This window comes from Bubalus bubalis, chromosome 11 (assembly GCF_019923935.1).
Source record: "Bubalus bubalis isolate 160015118507 breed Murrah chromosome 11, NDDB_SH_1, whole genome shotgun sequence".
Taxonomy (NCBI): domain Eukaryota; kingdom Metazoa; phylum Chordata; class Mammalia; order Artiodactyla; family Bovidae; genus Bubalus; species Bubalus bubalis.
The window spans coordinates 46,720,707-46,739,580 of NC_059167.1; the positions used below are offsets into that span (position 1 = coordinate 46,720,707).

The window sequence follows — 18,874 nt, forward strand, 5'->3', positions numbered from 1 at the left end:
GCATGTACATAAGACCATGTGTGTTTAACAATAATAAAGACTCAAAAAAAAAAAAAAAGTTACCTATCATCATTGTCATTGTCATTACTCTTAGTTCATGCTCCCAAATTCCTCATCTGCAATCTTCAGGCTGTTTCTATCCTATCTATTCCCACCTCAACACAGCAGTCTTACTCCACAGCTAAGACCTTGGAAAGCCCATATCCTCATCTCAGCAGTCAGGATCCCTGCTATAGTCTTCTATGATCATCAGCTATGATTTGAAGCTAGGGAGGCTCTCATAAAGCTGTTGGAATAAAAGATGAGTCCTTATTCTTGCTACCACAACTCCATCAGCAGATAAGCCCCTGGTGTCCCATGAGAACATGCTATTGTCAAACAAGCAGATTCAATTCTATGGCATCACTCCAAAAAACATGTTTATAGAGCATAATTCTCTATTTTCATTGTATCCATTAACCTCAGCTCCCTACACCACAAAAATGCCTTATTACCTTGTAACTGTAGGAGGCACTAAGAAGTCTTATATTTAGTGAATATTGGTGATGTTTTGAATAGGGAGAAACTGAATTTAGTTTCGTGGCTAGATAAAGGGCAATTAACGGTCTAAGTATAAGTAGACCAGCTTCTTTCAGTTTCAGATTATTCTATTCATTTTCACTAGCTTTCAGGTACTTTTAAGATACTGAAACAAGTACTTGTAAGATATTGAAACAGCTGTGGTTGTCTAAATAAAAATTATATATCAATAGAAGACTCACAAATCTGTGTCTTCACCTTTTGAGACATAAAGAAAGGCAGCTTCCTCTAAAATTAATATTTTTTAAAGTTAATTTGTAATTGTTTTTATTTTTCTTCATAGTATGCATAGCATTGATACCTGCAGTAGAGCAGAAGCTCTTAAAGGACATTTCTCATATCTAGCTTTTAGGGCAAACTGTGCTATGTAAAAATGCATTCAGGAACTAAAAAGGAAGAATGGGAAAGCCCTTTAAAAAATAACTTAAAATGCCTTTTTAAGCAAGCCACAATACTGCTTTTGTGATCAACAGCAAAACAAGGCTCTACTGCAACCCACAAATTCCTTTAGAAACAGGGCTCCACACCATAACTCTAGAGTTTGCCTGTGCCCTAATGGCACTTGGAGTTTTAATTTTCAGTTGACACTACTTAAGTTTTTGCAACAAAACCTCACAGATATGTTAAAGAGACAATACTGAACTATAGGATTTGCAACAACTATGCTGCCTGCTTAAGCTAACCAACACTGTAAAAAGTAACATACTTCCTTGGTTGACACATCAATAATTCAGAACTCCTCCATTCTCCATGAAATACCTTTTGGAGAATTAACTGATGATTAAATCCAGTAGGATTATTTTTGGGGGCTCCAAAATCACTGCAGATGTTGACTGCAGCCATGAAATTAAAAGACACTTGGTCCTTGGAAGAAAAGTTATGACAAATCTAGACAGCATATTAAAAAGCAGAGATATCACTTTACCAACAAAGATCCATCTAGTCAAGGCTATGGTTTTTCCAGTAGTCATGTATGGATGTGAGAGTTGGACCATAAAGAAGGCTGAGTGCCAAAGAATTGATGCTTTTGAACTGTGGTGTTGGAGAAGACTCTTGAGAGTCCCTTGGACTGCAAAGAGATCCAACCAGTCCATCTTAAAGGAAATTAGTCCTGAATATTCATTGGAAGACCTGATGCTGAAGCTGAAACTCCAATAGTTTGGCCATTTGATGCAAAGAGCTGACTCATTTGAAAAGACCCTGATGCTGGGAAAGATAGAGGGCAGGAGGAGAAGGGGACGACAGAGGATGAGATGGTTGGATGGCATCACCAACTCAATGGACATGAATTTGAGTATACTCCAGGAGTTGGTGATGGACAGGGAGGCCTGGCATGCTGCAGTCCATGGGGTTGCAAAGAGTCAGACATGACTGTGTGACTGAACTGAACTGAAATCCAGTAGGTTAAAAAAAAACAACTTTCGTTGACACTACTAAAGTAAAATATCTGCTTAAATTTTCAGGTTTAATAGAGTGTCAAAGATATAATTTAGTCGAGTAAAAGCTCACAATTACATCCTCAACTCTTTGCCAAGAACCATAATTTTATTTGTTTTAACAAGAAACTTTATACAGAAGAATAGCTAAATGCATGTAAGAATGATCTCAATATACAGTTAAGTAAAAAAAAAAAATCAGGATATGAGACATTTGATAAAATTTAAAAATTAAAGTAGATGCATCAAAATGTTAATAACTTTGTATCAAAATATCTATCAAAAGGGTTAGTGGAAAATGTGTGTGTGCGTGTGTGTGTGTATATATGCAGACAGCAAGAGAAAGAAAGAGAATGAGAGAGAGAAGAAATAAATATGGCAAATGTTGATGACTACTGAATCTAGGTAAAGGGTATGTGACTGATTATGTACTATTCTTATAGCCTTTCAAATATTTGAACATTTTCCAATTAAAATAAGTAAATACATAAAATAAAAAACTCACAGTGAATATTTATAGTGATAAAATTAGAACTTTTAATTTCTCCCTTTTTAACATTTATCATTTTTCTATAATTAGTATGTATTGTTTAGTTAATCAGACTTAAAAACAGATTTCTTAAAGGCAAAGATTTCAGTAACCATTAACAGTTAGATTTAATTTTCTCATTAACAACTTAATGTGATGCTTCAATTCAATTTTTTCAAGCCAGACTCTGTTACAGACAAAGTAACACTTATCTGAAACAGCTTTGATGCAGTCACTCTCTTCTTGCATTACCTTATTTTCCTGCACAGAAGTAGAGCACAGTAAATGAGGATAAATGGTCTCTTTAAGCAGTGTTCCATCAGCAGGGTATATGCTTTTTGAAAGCCCACTGCATAGCAAAATATAAAAAGCAAAGTTTAGAACTTTGGGGTTCTTTATTCAGTATTTTCCCCTCCCACTTTCAACAGCCGGATGGTACCATTCAGGTTTCTAAACTCTAGTTAGAAATTGTTGGGTTAATAATTACAAGTGACTTTTTGAAAACCCAGCACCAGCTGTACAAGTTATACATGGTTAATCTCATTCCTTCATCCCCTGCTGTTTTATACAAAGGCTAAAGCCTACCAAGCCCAGAGTAAATCTTCTAGTGCCAAAGTTGTTTTGTTCTGGTTTTTGATCATGGGCAGCATGCGGGGATTTTTCCATAATAAACCTCCCAAAGTTCATTTTCTACCTGAATGTTTTGTATGCCGTTTCCATCTGAGCCCACCTGTTCAGCAGCTGATAGATATAACTGTGACCATCTTCTGTCCAGATGATGATTCTGTGAGCAGCAAGCACTTCTCCACCAGCAAAGAACTGCCCATTCCCACTAACTTCAGTCCAAAGAAGGGAAAAATCACAATAATCATAAACCTAAAATACAGAATGAATGATGCTTGTTAACAAAAGCTTCTAATCTAATCTACCAAGGAGAAAGATAAAGTATGCTTATCAAGACTATTTAGATGACAGTGTTAAAACAACAACCAATTAAATATTAGTAACAGGCCACAACGCACTCACAGACCAAGATAATACTTAATTAGTACTTATTTTTTCACATTTACCCTAGGTAGGTTTCAGTGGATAAACTATCTGACAGAAACTTTCCAGAAAGTGCTTAATAAGTACAGAGACCAAAAACATTAAGCACAGAGACCAAAACATCCCAAATTTCCTATATAATTTCATTCTTTCCATATGGATAGTCAAACATGAACATTTGAGAAATTTATTACACACAAAGAAGTTAATACAGTAGAAATCCTAAAGTACATGTTAGGCCATGTACTTTACATTTTATTTCAGAAATATATTATAGGCCTTTAAGTAAGACAATGTAGTTTTGTTAACTGAGCCAAGTATATGAAATATCAGAGAAAAAGAGGATGCTGTCAAATGATAGTAACTTAGCTTTCATTTCCTCTTGGAGATGTTGGTGAATATAGTCACAAGAAAGGAATCCCTAAAGACAAATTTAATGACAAAGCAGGAAAAGAAAAAAGATCTAAAAGTCAGACCAATGTATGTACAGAAAATACTAGTTTTCTTTTTAATACTAAAGTGTCGGCATCAATTCTTTAATCTGAGATAAGTGCTCATTATTACAATATTTTGTTATTCATAAAATTAAGATGTACTTTATATATACAATATCCTGGAAAGCAAAACGACCCAATTTGGGGAAGGAAAACTGATAAAAGTCGGTCATAAAAGACAAGTAATTCACTGCTGTCATAATAATATTGTAAAATGTTTGTATCATATTTAAAATATATTCTTCTAATTTTTCCACTAAACAAGATAAAAATCAAATTACATTTGTGTTTATTATGTTATTTAATAATACCTTCCAACATTTAGAAAATACCACCAGTAGAAGTCTCTCTGTATATGTGCAAAATCGTATTGCTCGGCAGTTCAGGGAATCAAGAAATTTGGATTCCTTTTCATAAACATCTTGCTTTTCCTTCAAAAGGAATAAAATTATATTAGTACTAGTTGTAGGTAATTTATATCAAACTGCATGAGAAGACTCCTCCCCTGTACACCTGAAGTAGATCACACTATTATTCTAAAAAAGCAGCTGATTTTTCTTTTGAGTTTTCTGAACTAAGAAGCTACTTTGCAAAGGAAACCATAAAGAGGAAACCCAGTTGAATTCAGGAATTCATTATATACAATAATTCAATAAACATGCTTTTGGGGAATATACTGTAGGATACTGAAAATGTAAAGATATGAATAACATTGACTTTTAGATGTAGCAGAAAGATAAGATCATGAAAAGTAAAAACAATTTGTTAAAAACCTTTGAAGTATCTTAATTGCTAAAATAGAAGAACAAAATATTTTGAAAAGACAAAAAGTGATCAGCACAGAATACTTAGAATACTATGTTCTCAATGTTTCTGATAATGCTGGGTATGTGTTGGTCTCAGGATGCCAACACAATTCCCACGCTATGGAATTTCCCAGCTAAGAAATTCTGAAGGCTAGCCCAGAGCATGAGGCAGCTGAAAGAATTCTGTCAGCAGCACAAATACTGTGACTGTTCTTTCGTTCGTCACCTCAACTTGTAGCCTGATGCCAGAGAGCAGGTGAATAGACTGGACTCCCAGTTACCCTCAGTCATTCGTAGTAACCGCCCTGCCACTGCCACTGCTCACACACAGCCAGAAGGAAGGGAGTCTTCTGTTGTAAGGGACAGAGAAATATTCCTCTATCATGGATTTTTTCAATTAAAATCAATGTGTGTGTATGTGTATGTGCGTGTGCATTCGTGCATGTGTGTGTAGATAAAAACATGTGTATACATATGGAAAAAAGGTTGAGAAAGATACCATCCAATTGTTACCAATGCCCACAACTTGGAAAAGAGATAGGGAAAAGTACACAGAAGTACTTCTAATTTTAAAAATTTCAATACATATGCTTGAATTGGAAGAATAAAGGATAAATTCACAAGCCAACCTGAATGCTGTTGATAGATGAAGAAAGATCCCATACTTTGAGCTCACCAGCTACTGATACGGCCAAGAGAGAATCTTCTGTAAAAACAACAAACATCACATGTAAACTGATCACTGTTATAATTGGTTGCCCTGAAGATCATTTCATAGTCATTTAAGGATTATCCAAGGCTACATAGGTAGAAAATACTAAATTTTTAAAAAAAATAAAAGAATAACCATTTTAGGTCACATTCTAAATTTGTCTTAAAATTTCAAAGTCATTCCATGTAAAAGGAGAGCACCACTGAAAGCCGATCCATGTTGCAAACCACCACGGCGGCAATACAGATTACACCTTCCTGTTTTGGAAATAAGTAAGGAGCTAGCCTTCCCTCCTTACAGGAACTGAATTCTCTTCTTGACTACATCTAGAGAAATACAGCAGGGCAAGTCCAAGAGTCCGGTTAATCCACAACAAACCTCTGCTTGTCACTCTTAGAATGTATCAAGCAAAACTGGGGCATGGAAACACAGGGTCTCCTCTCCCCACTTCATCTTGACCTCTTGCTGATTTTCCAGTGATTTGAATCACTGGGATGGGTGTTCTCAGTTTCTCTTGATCTGGCTTAGGTAAACACAAACACACATTCTGAACTCTTGCCCAATAATTTAACAAATAATTCGAAGGTGATATTTTCATATGCTATCTCTAGTGTTAGAGAATACCTAACTATTACCTTGATTTGTCATGGAGTGAACAACGCATATGCAGTTGATCCAATCAGGAGACTGAGATGACACGAAGGTGTGAATAATAACCAAGCTTTTGGCATCAATTATAAGAACATCTTGATATTCTCCACAACACAGAAGCCAGCCTTCTGTCATCCGGGCTGAGCAGTGGTAATACTATGCAAATGGAATTCAAAACAAAAGTTTAATTATCACCTGCAATTAACAGAATTTTGGCTGTGGTGAAGACTTCTGTTAATTTTAATTTTATCGTCTATCAATTAAGGTATTAGGCTGAATAGCAACTAAAATTTTAGTTCAATGATTGTATACATTCTGAAGGGTTAATTTTGCACTTTATCTTGCTTATATTTCATCATTTTTTTCTGGAGAAGAAGGAGGGGTCTTTTGAGAAGAAGCAATTTTAGTCCAAATCATGGAAAGCTCATAATTATATTAATTCTGGAATGCTGTGTGGAACTAAACAACAAAAACAGGTTTCCTATCCTAGCAATACTGTTACGTGTTAAGAAGAAATAAAAATGAAGAACTTTTGAGGAATTCTTGTGCCAAATAAATTTTAAGAATGGCTTATATCAAAGTTTATAATCTATCCTTGACAATCACAATGCAAAAATTTTGATCCCAGAAAGGAGTTCATAAGTGATCCAATGCAAGTCATCAATGCTAAAGCAATGTGTACAATGTAAAAAACAGTGTCAGTACCATTGGAATCATGCAGCTACTTTAAATATATGTTTGGAGTCCATCTACCAAAAGTCAAAACCTCTTTTCAATACTGGGAAGTGATTATAAAGTGATTATTATTTCATAAATAAGAAATTCAGAACCTATGCACCCAAAAGAGGCTTAAATTGGAAACAAGGGAAAAAATTTTGCTTTATAAAACTGCCTGTTGATAAAATGGAAACAATTTTTGTGTGTGTGGTTGTGAGTGTATGTTTTGTAAATGTAACCAAGGAAAAATAAGGAAATTGTCTTTCAAATGTGTCTATGTTAGAAAGATACAGAAATATAAGAAATATTAAGAAAAAATGGTTAAGTAGTTACTCTGGGGAAAGAAAAATGCCAAAATAACAGACGATAACTGACACTTCTAATGACAAAATAAAAATTCAAGAAAAGAATCCCTCTAAAGTCTTTAAACGCGTGCTAAACAAATGATCTGAAGGCGTTGTAGAATCTGGAGATGTTCTGAAGGAAATGATCATACTTACACAGATTGCAGTATGTCTGTAAGGAAGTATGGCCTTCTCCACGCACTGTCCATTGGTGACATTCCAAACACACATCTCCCTAGCAGAGATAACTTTGTATTATTCTCTGTCATTTCCACTCAATTGGCTGGAATAATTTTTGTGCCACCAAGTTTTTCTTTAGTGCTGCACTTAAATGCAGCCTGATCGTTTATGTGGCTTTTCGCTACAGATTACTAGGCAAGAAAATGTTGTGGTCATTAGCAGGGATGACATACTGTATCTGTGTCTTTTTGTTTCGTAATTACACCCTGCCACCAGCCTACAAGCCATATTTGAGTGCCAACCTGACCTCCAACCAATTGTGGGGATGCCGCTATCCAGCCTGGAAGAGTGACAGGACGGCAATCTTTCTATGGAAACTGCAAAGTATTGAAAATGCTTTATTTTACTGAGCTTAAAACTACATATTCTGAAAAGCATAATACATCAAGTGTTGCATCTCTGGAGCTCACGTATATTTTTGTAAAAATAAACAGTGCCACCAAGAGGCCACATTTGGTCTGTCCTTGATACACTTAATTCCTTCTCTTCTGAAATTCTGAAATCACCCTTGTCACTAAATAGTAAGAAAATTCTCATTTTTTAGAAAACTCTGCCTTAATAACATATATGTTATGAAGATACAGATAGTTTTGAAATCCGGTTACAAATACATCCAGTGTAAACCAGTTTAAATCTGTATGATTTCAGTTCACAAAAACCAGAACGGCTATTTCAGAGTTGTTTGGTAATATTCTTCAGTTTCAACACTTTCAACACATAAGCAAAATTTTCCATGGAAGAAAAGTGAAAGCTTTATTGGCTTTAATGGAGAGCTGCTATTAAGAAGCAAATGATATGGACCAAAAACAGTAAGTGCTGTATGCATTTGGTGTTTGCAGACTTTGAGTTTTTTTCTGGCCAAACACTGGGAATCAATCTTGAAATCAATGGTTCTCAACCTGAGCTGATTTTGCCCCACAAAGGACATTTGACAATGTTTAGAGACATTTTTGGTTGTCACAACTAGGAACACGATACTGGCATCTAGTGGGGAAGGCTAGGGATGCTGCGAAATGTGCTACAATGCTCAGACACGACAAAGAATTCTTCAGTGGCCCAAAATGTCTTTAGGGTTGAAGGTGAAAAGTCATATCCTAGATATAGAACTAGATATATGTAGTGGTTTTATTTATCTTTGTTTATATCAAACTGTAGGCCAGAAAGAATTTGAGGTAATCTGGAAAGGCATGCACCTCAATAAAACAGGCAGAAAGTGAGTATATGTGTGTGTGTGAAAAATAAGACTGGGAAAAAGGTAGAAACTGAAATAATATCTACATGTAATAATATATATGTAAATATGTAAAATTATTATGTAAATAATAATATATGTAAAACTTTTGAGATATTATTTCAGTTTCTACCTTTTTCCCAGTCTTACTATTTATTTAACTTATATGCAGAGTACATCATGAGAAACGCTGGACTGGAAGAAACACAAGCTGGAATCAAGATTGCTGGGAGAAACATCAATAACCTCAGATATGCAGATGACACCACCCTTATGGCAGAGGGTGAAGAGGAACTCAAAAGCCTCTTGATGAAAGTGAAAGTGGAGAGTGAAAAAGTTGGCTTAAAGCTCAACATTCAGAAAACAAAGATCATGGCATCCGGTCCCATCACTTCATGGGAAATAGATGGGGAAACAGTGTCAGACTTTATTTTTCTGGGCTCCAAAATCACTACAGATGGTGACTGCAGCCATGAAATTAAAAGACACTTACTCCTTGGAAGGAAAGTTATGACCAACCTAGATAGCATATTCAAAAGCAGAGACATTACTTTGCCAAAAAGGTTCGTCTAGTCAAGGCTATGGTTTTTCCTGTGGTCATGTATGGATGTGAGAGTTGGACTGTGAAGAAGGCTGAGTGCCGAAGAATTGATGCTTTTGAACTGTGGTGTTGGAGCAGACTCTTGAGAGTCCCTTGGCCTGCAAGGAGATCCAACGAGTCCATTCTGAAGGAGATCAGTCTTCTTCTGGGATTTCTTTGGAAGGAATGATGCTAAAGCTGAAACTCTAGTACTTTGGCCAACTCATGTGCAGAGTTGACTCATTGGAAAAGACTCTGATGCTGGGAGGGATTGGGGGCAGGAGGAGAAGAGGACGACAGAGGATGAGATGGCTGGATGGCATCACTGACTCGATGGACGTGGGTCTGGGTGAACTCCGGGAGTTGGTGATGGACAGGGAGGCCTGGCGTGCTGCGATTCATGGGATTGCAAAGAGTCAGACATGACTGAGTGACTGATCTGATCTGATCTGATAAAGAAATGGAATCTTAAGCAGCCATCAATATAAAATTTTAGCTCTTCTAGGACATGAAAGCAACCTAGATGTCCATCAGCAGATGAATGGATAAGAAAGCTATGGTACATATACACAATGGAGTATTACTCAGCCATTAAAAAGAATACATTTGAATCAGTTCTAATGAGGTGGATGAAACTGGAGCCTATTATACAGAGTGAAGTAAGCCAGAAAGAAAAACACCAATACAGTATACTAACGCATATATATGGAATTTAGAAAGATGGTAACAATAACCCTGTGTATGAGACAGCAAAAGAGACACTGATGTTTAGAACAGTCTTATGGACTCTGTGGGAGAGGGAGAGGGTGGGAAGATTTGGGAGAATGGCATTGAAACATGTAAAATATCATGTATGAAACGAGTTGCCAGTCCAGGTTTGATGCACGATACTGGATGCTTGGGGCTGGTGCACTGGGACGACCCAGAGGGATGGTATGGGGAGGGAGGAGGGAGGAGGGTTCAGGATGGGGAACACATGTATACCTGTGGCAGATTCATTTTGATATTTGGCAAAACTAATACAATTATGTAAAGTTTAAAAATAAAATAAAATTTAAAAAAAAAGAAGAAAAAAAAATTTTAGCTCTACAAAATAATTTAAGTTCATCAGTGTGGTTCTCAACTCTAGCTATTCATCAAGCATCACCTGTGAATATTTTTTAAAAGTTTCCTCAGAGATTGTAATCTCGTGGCTCTGTGTTGGAGTCCTGGCATGTGGGGTTTTGCAAAGTTTTTGGTCAGTTAACTTGTTTCTAGATAACTCTAACTCTAAACCAGGCTCTAAACCCTGACTCTACATTAGAATTATCAGGGAGCTTTTTAAAAATACTGATGTCTGGGACCCAGCACAGACATCAAACCAGACTAATAAAATCACAGTTTCAAGGTTGAAGCCTGGGTATCAATAAAAGCTCACTCAGTGATACTAATGTTTCTAAACTCTCTTGGATTCTAATGCTTTCCGTGTTTGTTTGCTTATCATGCTATAGTCTACCTTAAATTGGAAAAAAAAATACAAAAATATCTTATAGTGAAAATTAACTCTTTGCCAATCAATTCTATTCAAGAAAGAAAAGCAAATTTATTGTACATCGAAAGTAGCATTGGCATTGAGCTGGAACTGCTCAGTTACATATCTACTAAGACATGAAAATTAACTATTAGAATGGACATTCTTTTTGTTTTCAAATACTGCTCCCAAACTTTATACATAGATTAAGTCACCTTCGACTGTAAAAATGTAGTTTAACAATTTACAAAATTTTTAAAATTTCAGTGAAAAGCAAAACACACTGGAAAAAAAATCTATAACATACAAAATTAAAATATTATTAAATTCCCACTAAAAATTCCTTTGCAAAGGGCCTTTTTTTCTTATTCAACTCCACATTCCCACCTGCTGCTGCTGCTGCTGCTAAGTCACGTCAGTCGTGTCCGACTCTGTGCGACCCCATAGACGGCAGCCCACCAGGCTCCACCATCCCTGGGATTCTCCAGGCAAGAACACTGGAGTGGGTTGCCATATTCTTCTCCAATGCATGAAAGTGAAAAAAAATTCACTCAATGAATACATAAATCAGTCACTACTCTTTCATTCACTTTCTGTGTCTCAAAAATACACTGGTTTCTCTTGGCTCTATTCCTATATTCATATCTGTGTGCTTACAACACTGTTATCATTGCTCACATTTTAATGAAGCATCTAGAGGGAAAGGAGATAAATATGAATGCTTGGTTTGCAATCTTGAATTAAAAATCCATTATATTCTTCAAATTCACTTTTGTTTTCAATAATACTTTTGGATTTTCTTTGGCATTCTCAGGCTCCTATTTTCTTATGCCCACTTCTTCAATGTTGGTTTTCCTTTGATTTGTGTCTTAGGCTTTCTTATATTATCATATTTCATACTCTCTCTAGATAAGTTATCTATTCCCATGGTTTCAAGTACCATCAACACGACATTGGAAGCCGAGGTCTATTCACTGGGCTCTAGATTTCCACAGGCAACTATCAATTGCATGTTTCTACCTGGATGACTTGCAGGACTTCACACCCCTTGTATTTAGAATGAGGCCTACCATCTTCCCTCCTGTGTTTTCATTCTTAATGAATATCATCACCAGTGAGTTTTCCAAGTCATTCTTGACCTCACACTTTCTCTCACAGCCCCAGATATGGGGTACCCACCATTCCAAATATATTCCTCTGAAATAGCAGCATTAGCATCGTCCAGGAACATGTTAGAAATGCAAGTTCTTGAACCTCGGTCCAGACCTACTGAATCTGTACCTCTGAGAATGGGGTTCAGAAATCTGTAAGTGGTCCTGAGAAAGGCTCAGATTTGATGAACGCTATCCTAGAAGACTGTCTGCATGCCTATCTCTCTAGTATCATCTCTTGCTGATGGTTGGAAGTTTTATTAATAAGTAATAACTCTATCAATGTAAAGCCTTTTTGTCTTAAGGTTTTATTAACTAAATATATTTACAAATATAATATGCTGATATAGCTATATTAACATTTTCAGTAGTATTTCCCTGATAAATCTCTTTCAATCCATTTCTTTTTAACTTTTATATATCCATATGCTGTTTTTATCTTTTAAATTGTTTTACAATTTTTACTGATGGGCTTAGTCCCTTTAGTTAATTGAGTAACTGGTTTATTCAGATTTATTTCAATTATCTTATGCTGTGCTCTTTGTCTCATTTATTGTTGTTGCCTTAGGATTAAAGAACATTTTTTTCTTTTTTAAAATTGGAAGTTATATATTCTATCTTTTTTCATTTTTATTTCTTTTGTTTGTTCTTTTAGCAGCTACCCTGGAAATGTCAGCATGTATATCTAGTTTAAAGTCTAAGGTTAATCAACATCTTTACCCACCTTTGTAACACCAGAGCATATGGAGTCTGATCATTATATTTATTACATACAGTTGTTGATTAGGATTTTGTGTATGTATGGGGGAGATGGATGGCAGGTACATATAAACATTATTGTAATGTAATCTGTGTTTATTTAAATTTTCTAAAACTTTGCTGAGTTTTGTTCAGTATTCTTTGTTCCATCAGAGCTTCCTTCTGAAATCATTGTTCTTACTAAAAAATATAATTTAGATTTTCATTACTTATAGAGGGTCTGTTGGCAGTGAACACTCTGAGTGTTCACTCAGAGTAAATAAGTAAATAAGTTCACTCAGAGTAAATAAGTGTTACTATTTTGCCCTAATTTTTTGAAGGTGTTTTTGCTAGAGATATAATTTCAAGTTGATAGATATTTCCTCTCCACTTTTTGAAGATATTTAACTGCTATCTAGTTCTCATTTTATTGTTAAGAAGTTAGCTCTCAGTTTAATTAACATTTCTTTATAAGTAATCTGCTTTTTCTCACTGTGTACTTCAGGATCTCTTTTTCTTTGGCATTCCATCATTTCAACATCAGGGTCCAGGTATTTACTTCCTACATCTTAGAATTTATTTATCATGAAATTCAATCAGATTCCTGAATATTAGGATTTATGTCTACAGATGAAGTAATACTAAGTGAAAAAAAAAAAAAAACTAAGTCGGGAAGCAGTCATGATCAGCACGAATCTGATCATTTTGGTGGCAGAAATGGTAAGCCCACAGTCACTTCCTGGAACTTTTAAAAGCTAAAAAAAAAAAAAAAAAAAAGTGTTATTTGGAGAATGATCGGTCCAGCCTAGCAATTTTAATAAGTTTAAGTAAACCGAATTAGGATTTTCTAAATATGCAATGGCTAAAGTATAAATTGCCTTAGAAGAATCTCGTAGGTGTAGGATGTCAGACCCCAAAGAAACAGAGTTCTAGAAAATTCAAATCATCTTAGAAAAGGAAGACCAACCAGATTCTCTAGTTCTATAGCAATCATAGTTACAGGACTTATACAGCTGAATTCATCTATTATCAAGAATATGTCAATTAACTCCTGGTTTCTTTTCTGAAGCTAGGCTACCATGGACAAAAACCTCAAGGTGGAACACAGGTAGTTTTCAGATCTATTTCTCACTCAGCTATTAACTTTCTCAGTTCTGCAAGTAATGTCAGAAAAATTCAACATCCCCAAATTCTCTAGATTGGGAATAAATATCTCAGCTTGTGTGGCAGGCCTAGTGAACAAAACAAAGGTGATTGTTTATAAAGAATGTACCAAGACATTTCATTTGAGCCTTATTCAAAGTCCCATCTCTCTAAGAATAACAGTTATGGCTTTGCTATAAGCTATGAGAACACAGGTATCTCTTTGCTGTCTGTACCACTAGCCTTTTTGTTAAACTATTCCATTTCTAAAATTAAACATTGATTCCTCACTATTCTTTTGTGTCTCAGAATTCAAAGCCATAGAATTTCTCCTTGGGTTAAAAATTTTAAAGGAGGGAATTCTTTTCTTTCAACCAGCAACCTAATCCCTCATTCACTAACTCATGCTGAATGGATTCTGCATTTCGGAGTATACTTTGCCAAATATCTCTTTGGCAGAGAAGTTCATAGTAGCTCTTCCATCAGTAGGGCTTTTTCCTACAGCTAAGTCTTATTTCATTTGACTAAACCTCCCTCCATGAAACTGCACCCAATCACTGTGTTCCTTCTCCTTCTCACTCTCACACCCCCACTAACAAGTTAGTCCTCTCCTCTGTTTGTTTTAAAATGATATCAAGCAAGTGTACAACATAAAGATTGTAACTGCTGAATTATTTTACTAAAACTATGAAAGCTTGCATGAGTTTGCTTAATAGCTCAAAGGGAGTTACTGCATGAAAAAAAGACAAGTGCCCAGACTTTTCCATTTTGAATTCTATACTAAGCAGCATTTTCCAGCATCCTTTACATAATGAAGCTGCCACAAGGTCTGATATACATGTTGGGATGTTCAAAGATTGGGAATTATAATACTGATTACTTTCCTGGGGACTGTCACACAAGTCTTAATCAAACATTCAAGATCAAACTTTTCTTATATGTAAAAGGAACATGTTAATCACTAAAGTTTCCTTCGGCTCTAGATGTCTGTATTCCATCAGAGTGCTTTTGTAATGGACAAGGAATGGAGAGGGGTATACAGTCTCACATATCTTACTTACCCGTTTTCAGCAGCACTAACTACAAAGGGCTGTTTAGAGAAGTCTCTCGCTCTTGCCAAACACATCACTGAAGCTGAGTGACCAAAAAGAAGTTCTTTGGCGGAAATCTGAAAATGATGACAGTAAACTTTTAAATAGCGGTAAACTTTTTAGTTGAAGAATTTAATATGACATTATAAAATTACTCATAATTCTAATTAGGAAATGGTCTTTGTTTCTGCTTTATATAAGTTTCAGGAAAAATATCAAAATCCCCAGGATAATAAACTTCTAGATAAAGGAACTATGTTATATATACTTTTCATTTGTTTTTTTGGTTTTGTATCCATCATGAAGCCTAGATGATGGCCAGACCTGTTTTACAAGATCTAGGTTTTGAATACAAATAAATCAGTGTTGATGTTTATTATGCACAAAATGTACCTCAACCGATAGAAGCAGATTTATGTGCAGATTTCAGAATTCAGGAACGGGTTTACAAAATAATGTAGAGAAAATATTACCTTTCCTGTAACCATTACAATGCTTTACTTGAAGTCGTGCCTCAGAAATAATGAAAATGAACTTTCGGCTTTAGAAATAAAATTTTAACTAAGCTATTATTTAAAATGCCATTTTTTTTCCTCCTATATGTGAATTTTTAACATGACACCATTATCTCATATGTGAAAGAAGTCTGTCCCCCGTAACACAACATATCAGAAGAACAAATTATTTCATAACATAATTCTCTTTCATCTTATTTCTATACTAATCAGAAATACTTCTTTAAAAGATCTGTTATCAGAATAAATTTCTAGTGCTGTAAAGAGCATTTTGTAGTTGGTTATAATCACTTCCAATCCGAGTTCTCGATCTTCTTCCTGGGAATACTGGTCGCATCTCAGAAAACAGCATGCTGTGTTTCCCCATCATCACATTTGGGAACGCACACCTCTATGAATTTAACCCCTTTCCTCTCCATTACAGGCCCAAATAAGCAAGATTCAGGGCAAATCAAGGATACTCCTCCTCCAGAGAAAAACCACCATGGACAAAATATCAGTACAGAACACCACTGCCCTTTATAAGAAGTCCTCATTCTGCTACTAAATCTTCATGTGTAGTTGAATACACCATGACAATTCACTGTAACCTACTCATTTTATCACACATGCTGTGTGAAGAATAACAAAAATATAATTCTACAGCCACACAGAGTCAATTGTCATGATGAAATCTAGGGACCTTTACTTCTATTCTTGCGCTCCCCTTCTTTGAAGTGTTGGTCCCCCTCACTCCCAACTCAGGTACTTCTAATGGCACAAATAAGAAAGGGAAAAGAATACACAACATGATAAGCATATACCCTATTCCAGGCACTTGTGCAGCCATCAACAGGGTTTAATCCCCATCTCACAGTTGAAGAAATTAAGGCTCAAGAGTAGAAGAAATCAGTTGCCCAACACCACAGAGTTGGTAAATACCAGACCTAGGATTTGACCAAGACATCCATTCTTTATCTCTACTCAACATTGCTATTCATTTTGTCATTGTTGTGTTTCCTTCTGATGAGAGTAAACTTTTAAATACCTGTAAACTTTTTACTTGAAGAATATAATATGACATTATAAAATTATTCATAATTTTAATTAGGAAATGCTCTTTGTTTTTCCTTTATAGAAGTTTCAGGAAAACTGATATATGGCATATCAAAATCCCCAGGATAATAAACTTCTAGATAAAGGAACTATGTTATACACATTTTTCATTTGTTTTTTGGTTTTGTATCCACCATGAAGCCTAGATAATGGCCAGACCAGTACCCCCACATCCAAGGAGTGGTGGCTGCGGGTGCAGGAGGGCCGAGAGGAGCTACTCCATGTTCAAGGTCAGGAGGGGCGATCTCGTCCAGGGTAAAGTGCAGTGGCTGTGCTTTGCTAGAGCAGTCGTGAACAGATACCCCACGTCCAAGGTACGAGAAACCCAAGTAAGACGGTAGGTGTTGTGAGAGGGCATCAGAGGGCAGACACACTGAAACCATAATCACAGAAAACTAGCCAGTCTGATCACACAGACTTGTCTAACTTAATGAAACTAAGCCATGCCTGTGCGGCAACCCAAGATGGGCGGGTCACAGTGGAGTAGTCTGACAGAATGTGGTCCACTGGAGAATGGAATGGCAAACCACTTCAGTATTCTTGCCTTGAGAACCCCATGAACAGTATGAAAAGGCAAAATGATAGGATACTGAAAGAGGAACTCCCCAGGTCAGTAGGTGCCCATAATGCTACAGGAGATCAGTGGAGAAATAACTCCAGAAAGAATGAAGGGATGGAGCCAAAGCAAAGCAATACCCAATTGTGGATGTGACTGGTGATAGAAGCAAGGTCCGATGCTGTAAAGAGCATTATTGCATAGGAACCTGGAATGTTAGGTCCATGAATCAAGGCAAATTGGAAGTGGTCAAACAGGAGATGGCAAGAGTGAAAGTCGACATTCTGGGAATCAGCGACCTAAAATGAACTGGAATGGGTGAATTTAACTCAGATGACCATTATATCTACTACTGTGGGCAGAAATCCCTTAGAAGAAATGGAGTAGCCATCATGGTCAACAAGAGTCTGAAATGCAGTACTTGGATGCAATCTCAAAAACGATAGAATGATCTCTGTTCATTTCCAAGGCAAACCATTCAATATCACAGTAATCCAAGTCTATGCCCCAACCAGTTATGCTGAAGCAGCTGAAGTTGAACAGTTCTATGAAGACCTACAAGACCTATTAGAACTAACACCCAAAAAAGATGTCCTTTTCATTATACAGGACTGGAATGCCAAAGTAGGAAGTCAAGAAACACCTGGAGTAACAGGCAAATTTGGCCTTGGAGTACGGAATGAAGCAGGGCAAAGGCTAATAGAGTTTTACCAAGAGAACACACTGGTCATAGCAAACACCCTCTTCCAACAACACAAGAAAAGACTCTACACATGGACATCACCAGATGGTCAACACCAAAATCAGACTGATTATATTCTTTGCAGCCAAAGATGGAGAAGCGCTATACAGTCAGCAAAAACAAGACCGGGACCTGACTGTGGCTCAGATCGTGAACCCCTTATTGGCAAATTCAGACTTGAATTGAAGGAAGTAGGGAAAACCACTAGACCATTCAGGTATTACCTAAATCAAATCCCTTATGATTATACAGTGAAAGTGAGAAATAGATTTAAGGGACTAGATCTGATAGACAGAGTGCCTGATGAACTATGGATGAAGGTTCGTGACACTGTACAGGAGATAGGGATCAAGACCATCTCCATGGAAAAGAAATGCAAAAAAGCAAAATGGCTGTCTGAGGAGGCCTTACAAATAGCTGTGAAAAGAAGAGAAGTGAAAAGCAAAGGAGAAAAGGAAAGATATACCCATTTGAATGCAGAGTTCCAAAGAATAGCAAGGAGAGATAAGTAAGCCTTCCTCAGCGATCAATGCAAAGAAATAGAGGAAAACAACAGAATGGGAAAGACTAGAGATCTCTTCAAAAAAATTAGAGATACCAAGGGAACGTTTCATGCAAAGATGGGCTCAATAAAGGACCTAACAGAAGCAGAAGATATTAAGAAGAGGTGGCAAGAATACACGGAAGAACTGTACAAAAAAGATCTTCACCACCTAGATAATCACGATGGTGTGATCACTCACCTAGAGCCAGACATCCTGGAATGTGAAGCCAAGTGCGCCTTAGGAAGCATCACTATGAACAAAGCTAGTGGAAGTGATGGAATTTCAGTTGAGCTATTTCAAATCCTGAAAGATGGTGCTGTGAAAGTGCTGCACTCAATATGTCAGCAAATTTGGAAAACTCAGCAGTGGTCACAGGACTGGAAAAGGTCAGTTTTCATTCCAATCCCAAAGAAAGGCAATGC

At 36.4% G+C, this 18,874-nt stretch overlaps 1 protein-coding gene across 1 annotated transcript in view; it reads right to left on the reverse strand.

Moving 5' to 3' along the window:
- Nucleotides 1-18,874, reverse strand: part of WDR72 (WD repeat domain 72) — a 227,192-nt gene that overhangs the window by 176,469 nt on the left and 31,849 nt on the right. Inside the window, exons 3-9 of the mRNA XM_025295622.2 lie at nucleotides 14,970-15,076; nucleotides 7,472-7,550; nucleotides 6,239-6,410; nucleotides 5,521-5,597; nucleotides 4,397-4,516; nucleotides 3,275-3,420; nucleotides 2,797-2,893 (exon numbers count right to left, since the gene is read on the reverse strand). Of these exons, the coding sequence (XP_025151407.2) occupies nucleotides 2,797-2,893; nucleotides 3,275-3,420; nucleotides 4,397-4,516; nucleotides 5,521-5,597; nucleotides 6,239-6,410; nucleotides 7,472-7,550; nucleotides 14,970-15,076 (798 nt within the window). The remainder of the gene's footprint in view (nucleotides 1-2,796; nucleotides 2,894-3,274; nucleotides 3,421-4,396; nucleotides 4,517-5,520; nucleotides 5,598-6,238; nucleotides 6,411-7,471; nucleotides 7,551-14,969; nucleotides 15,077-18,874) is intronic.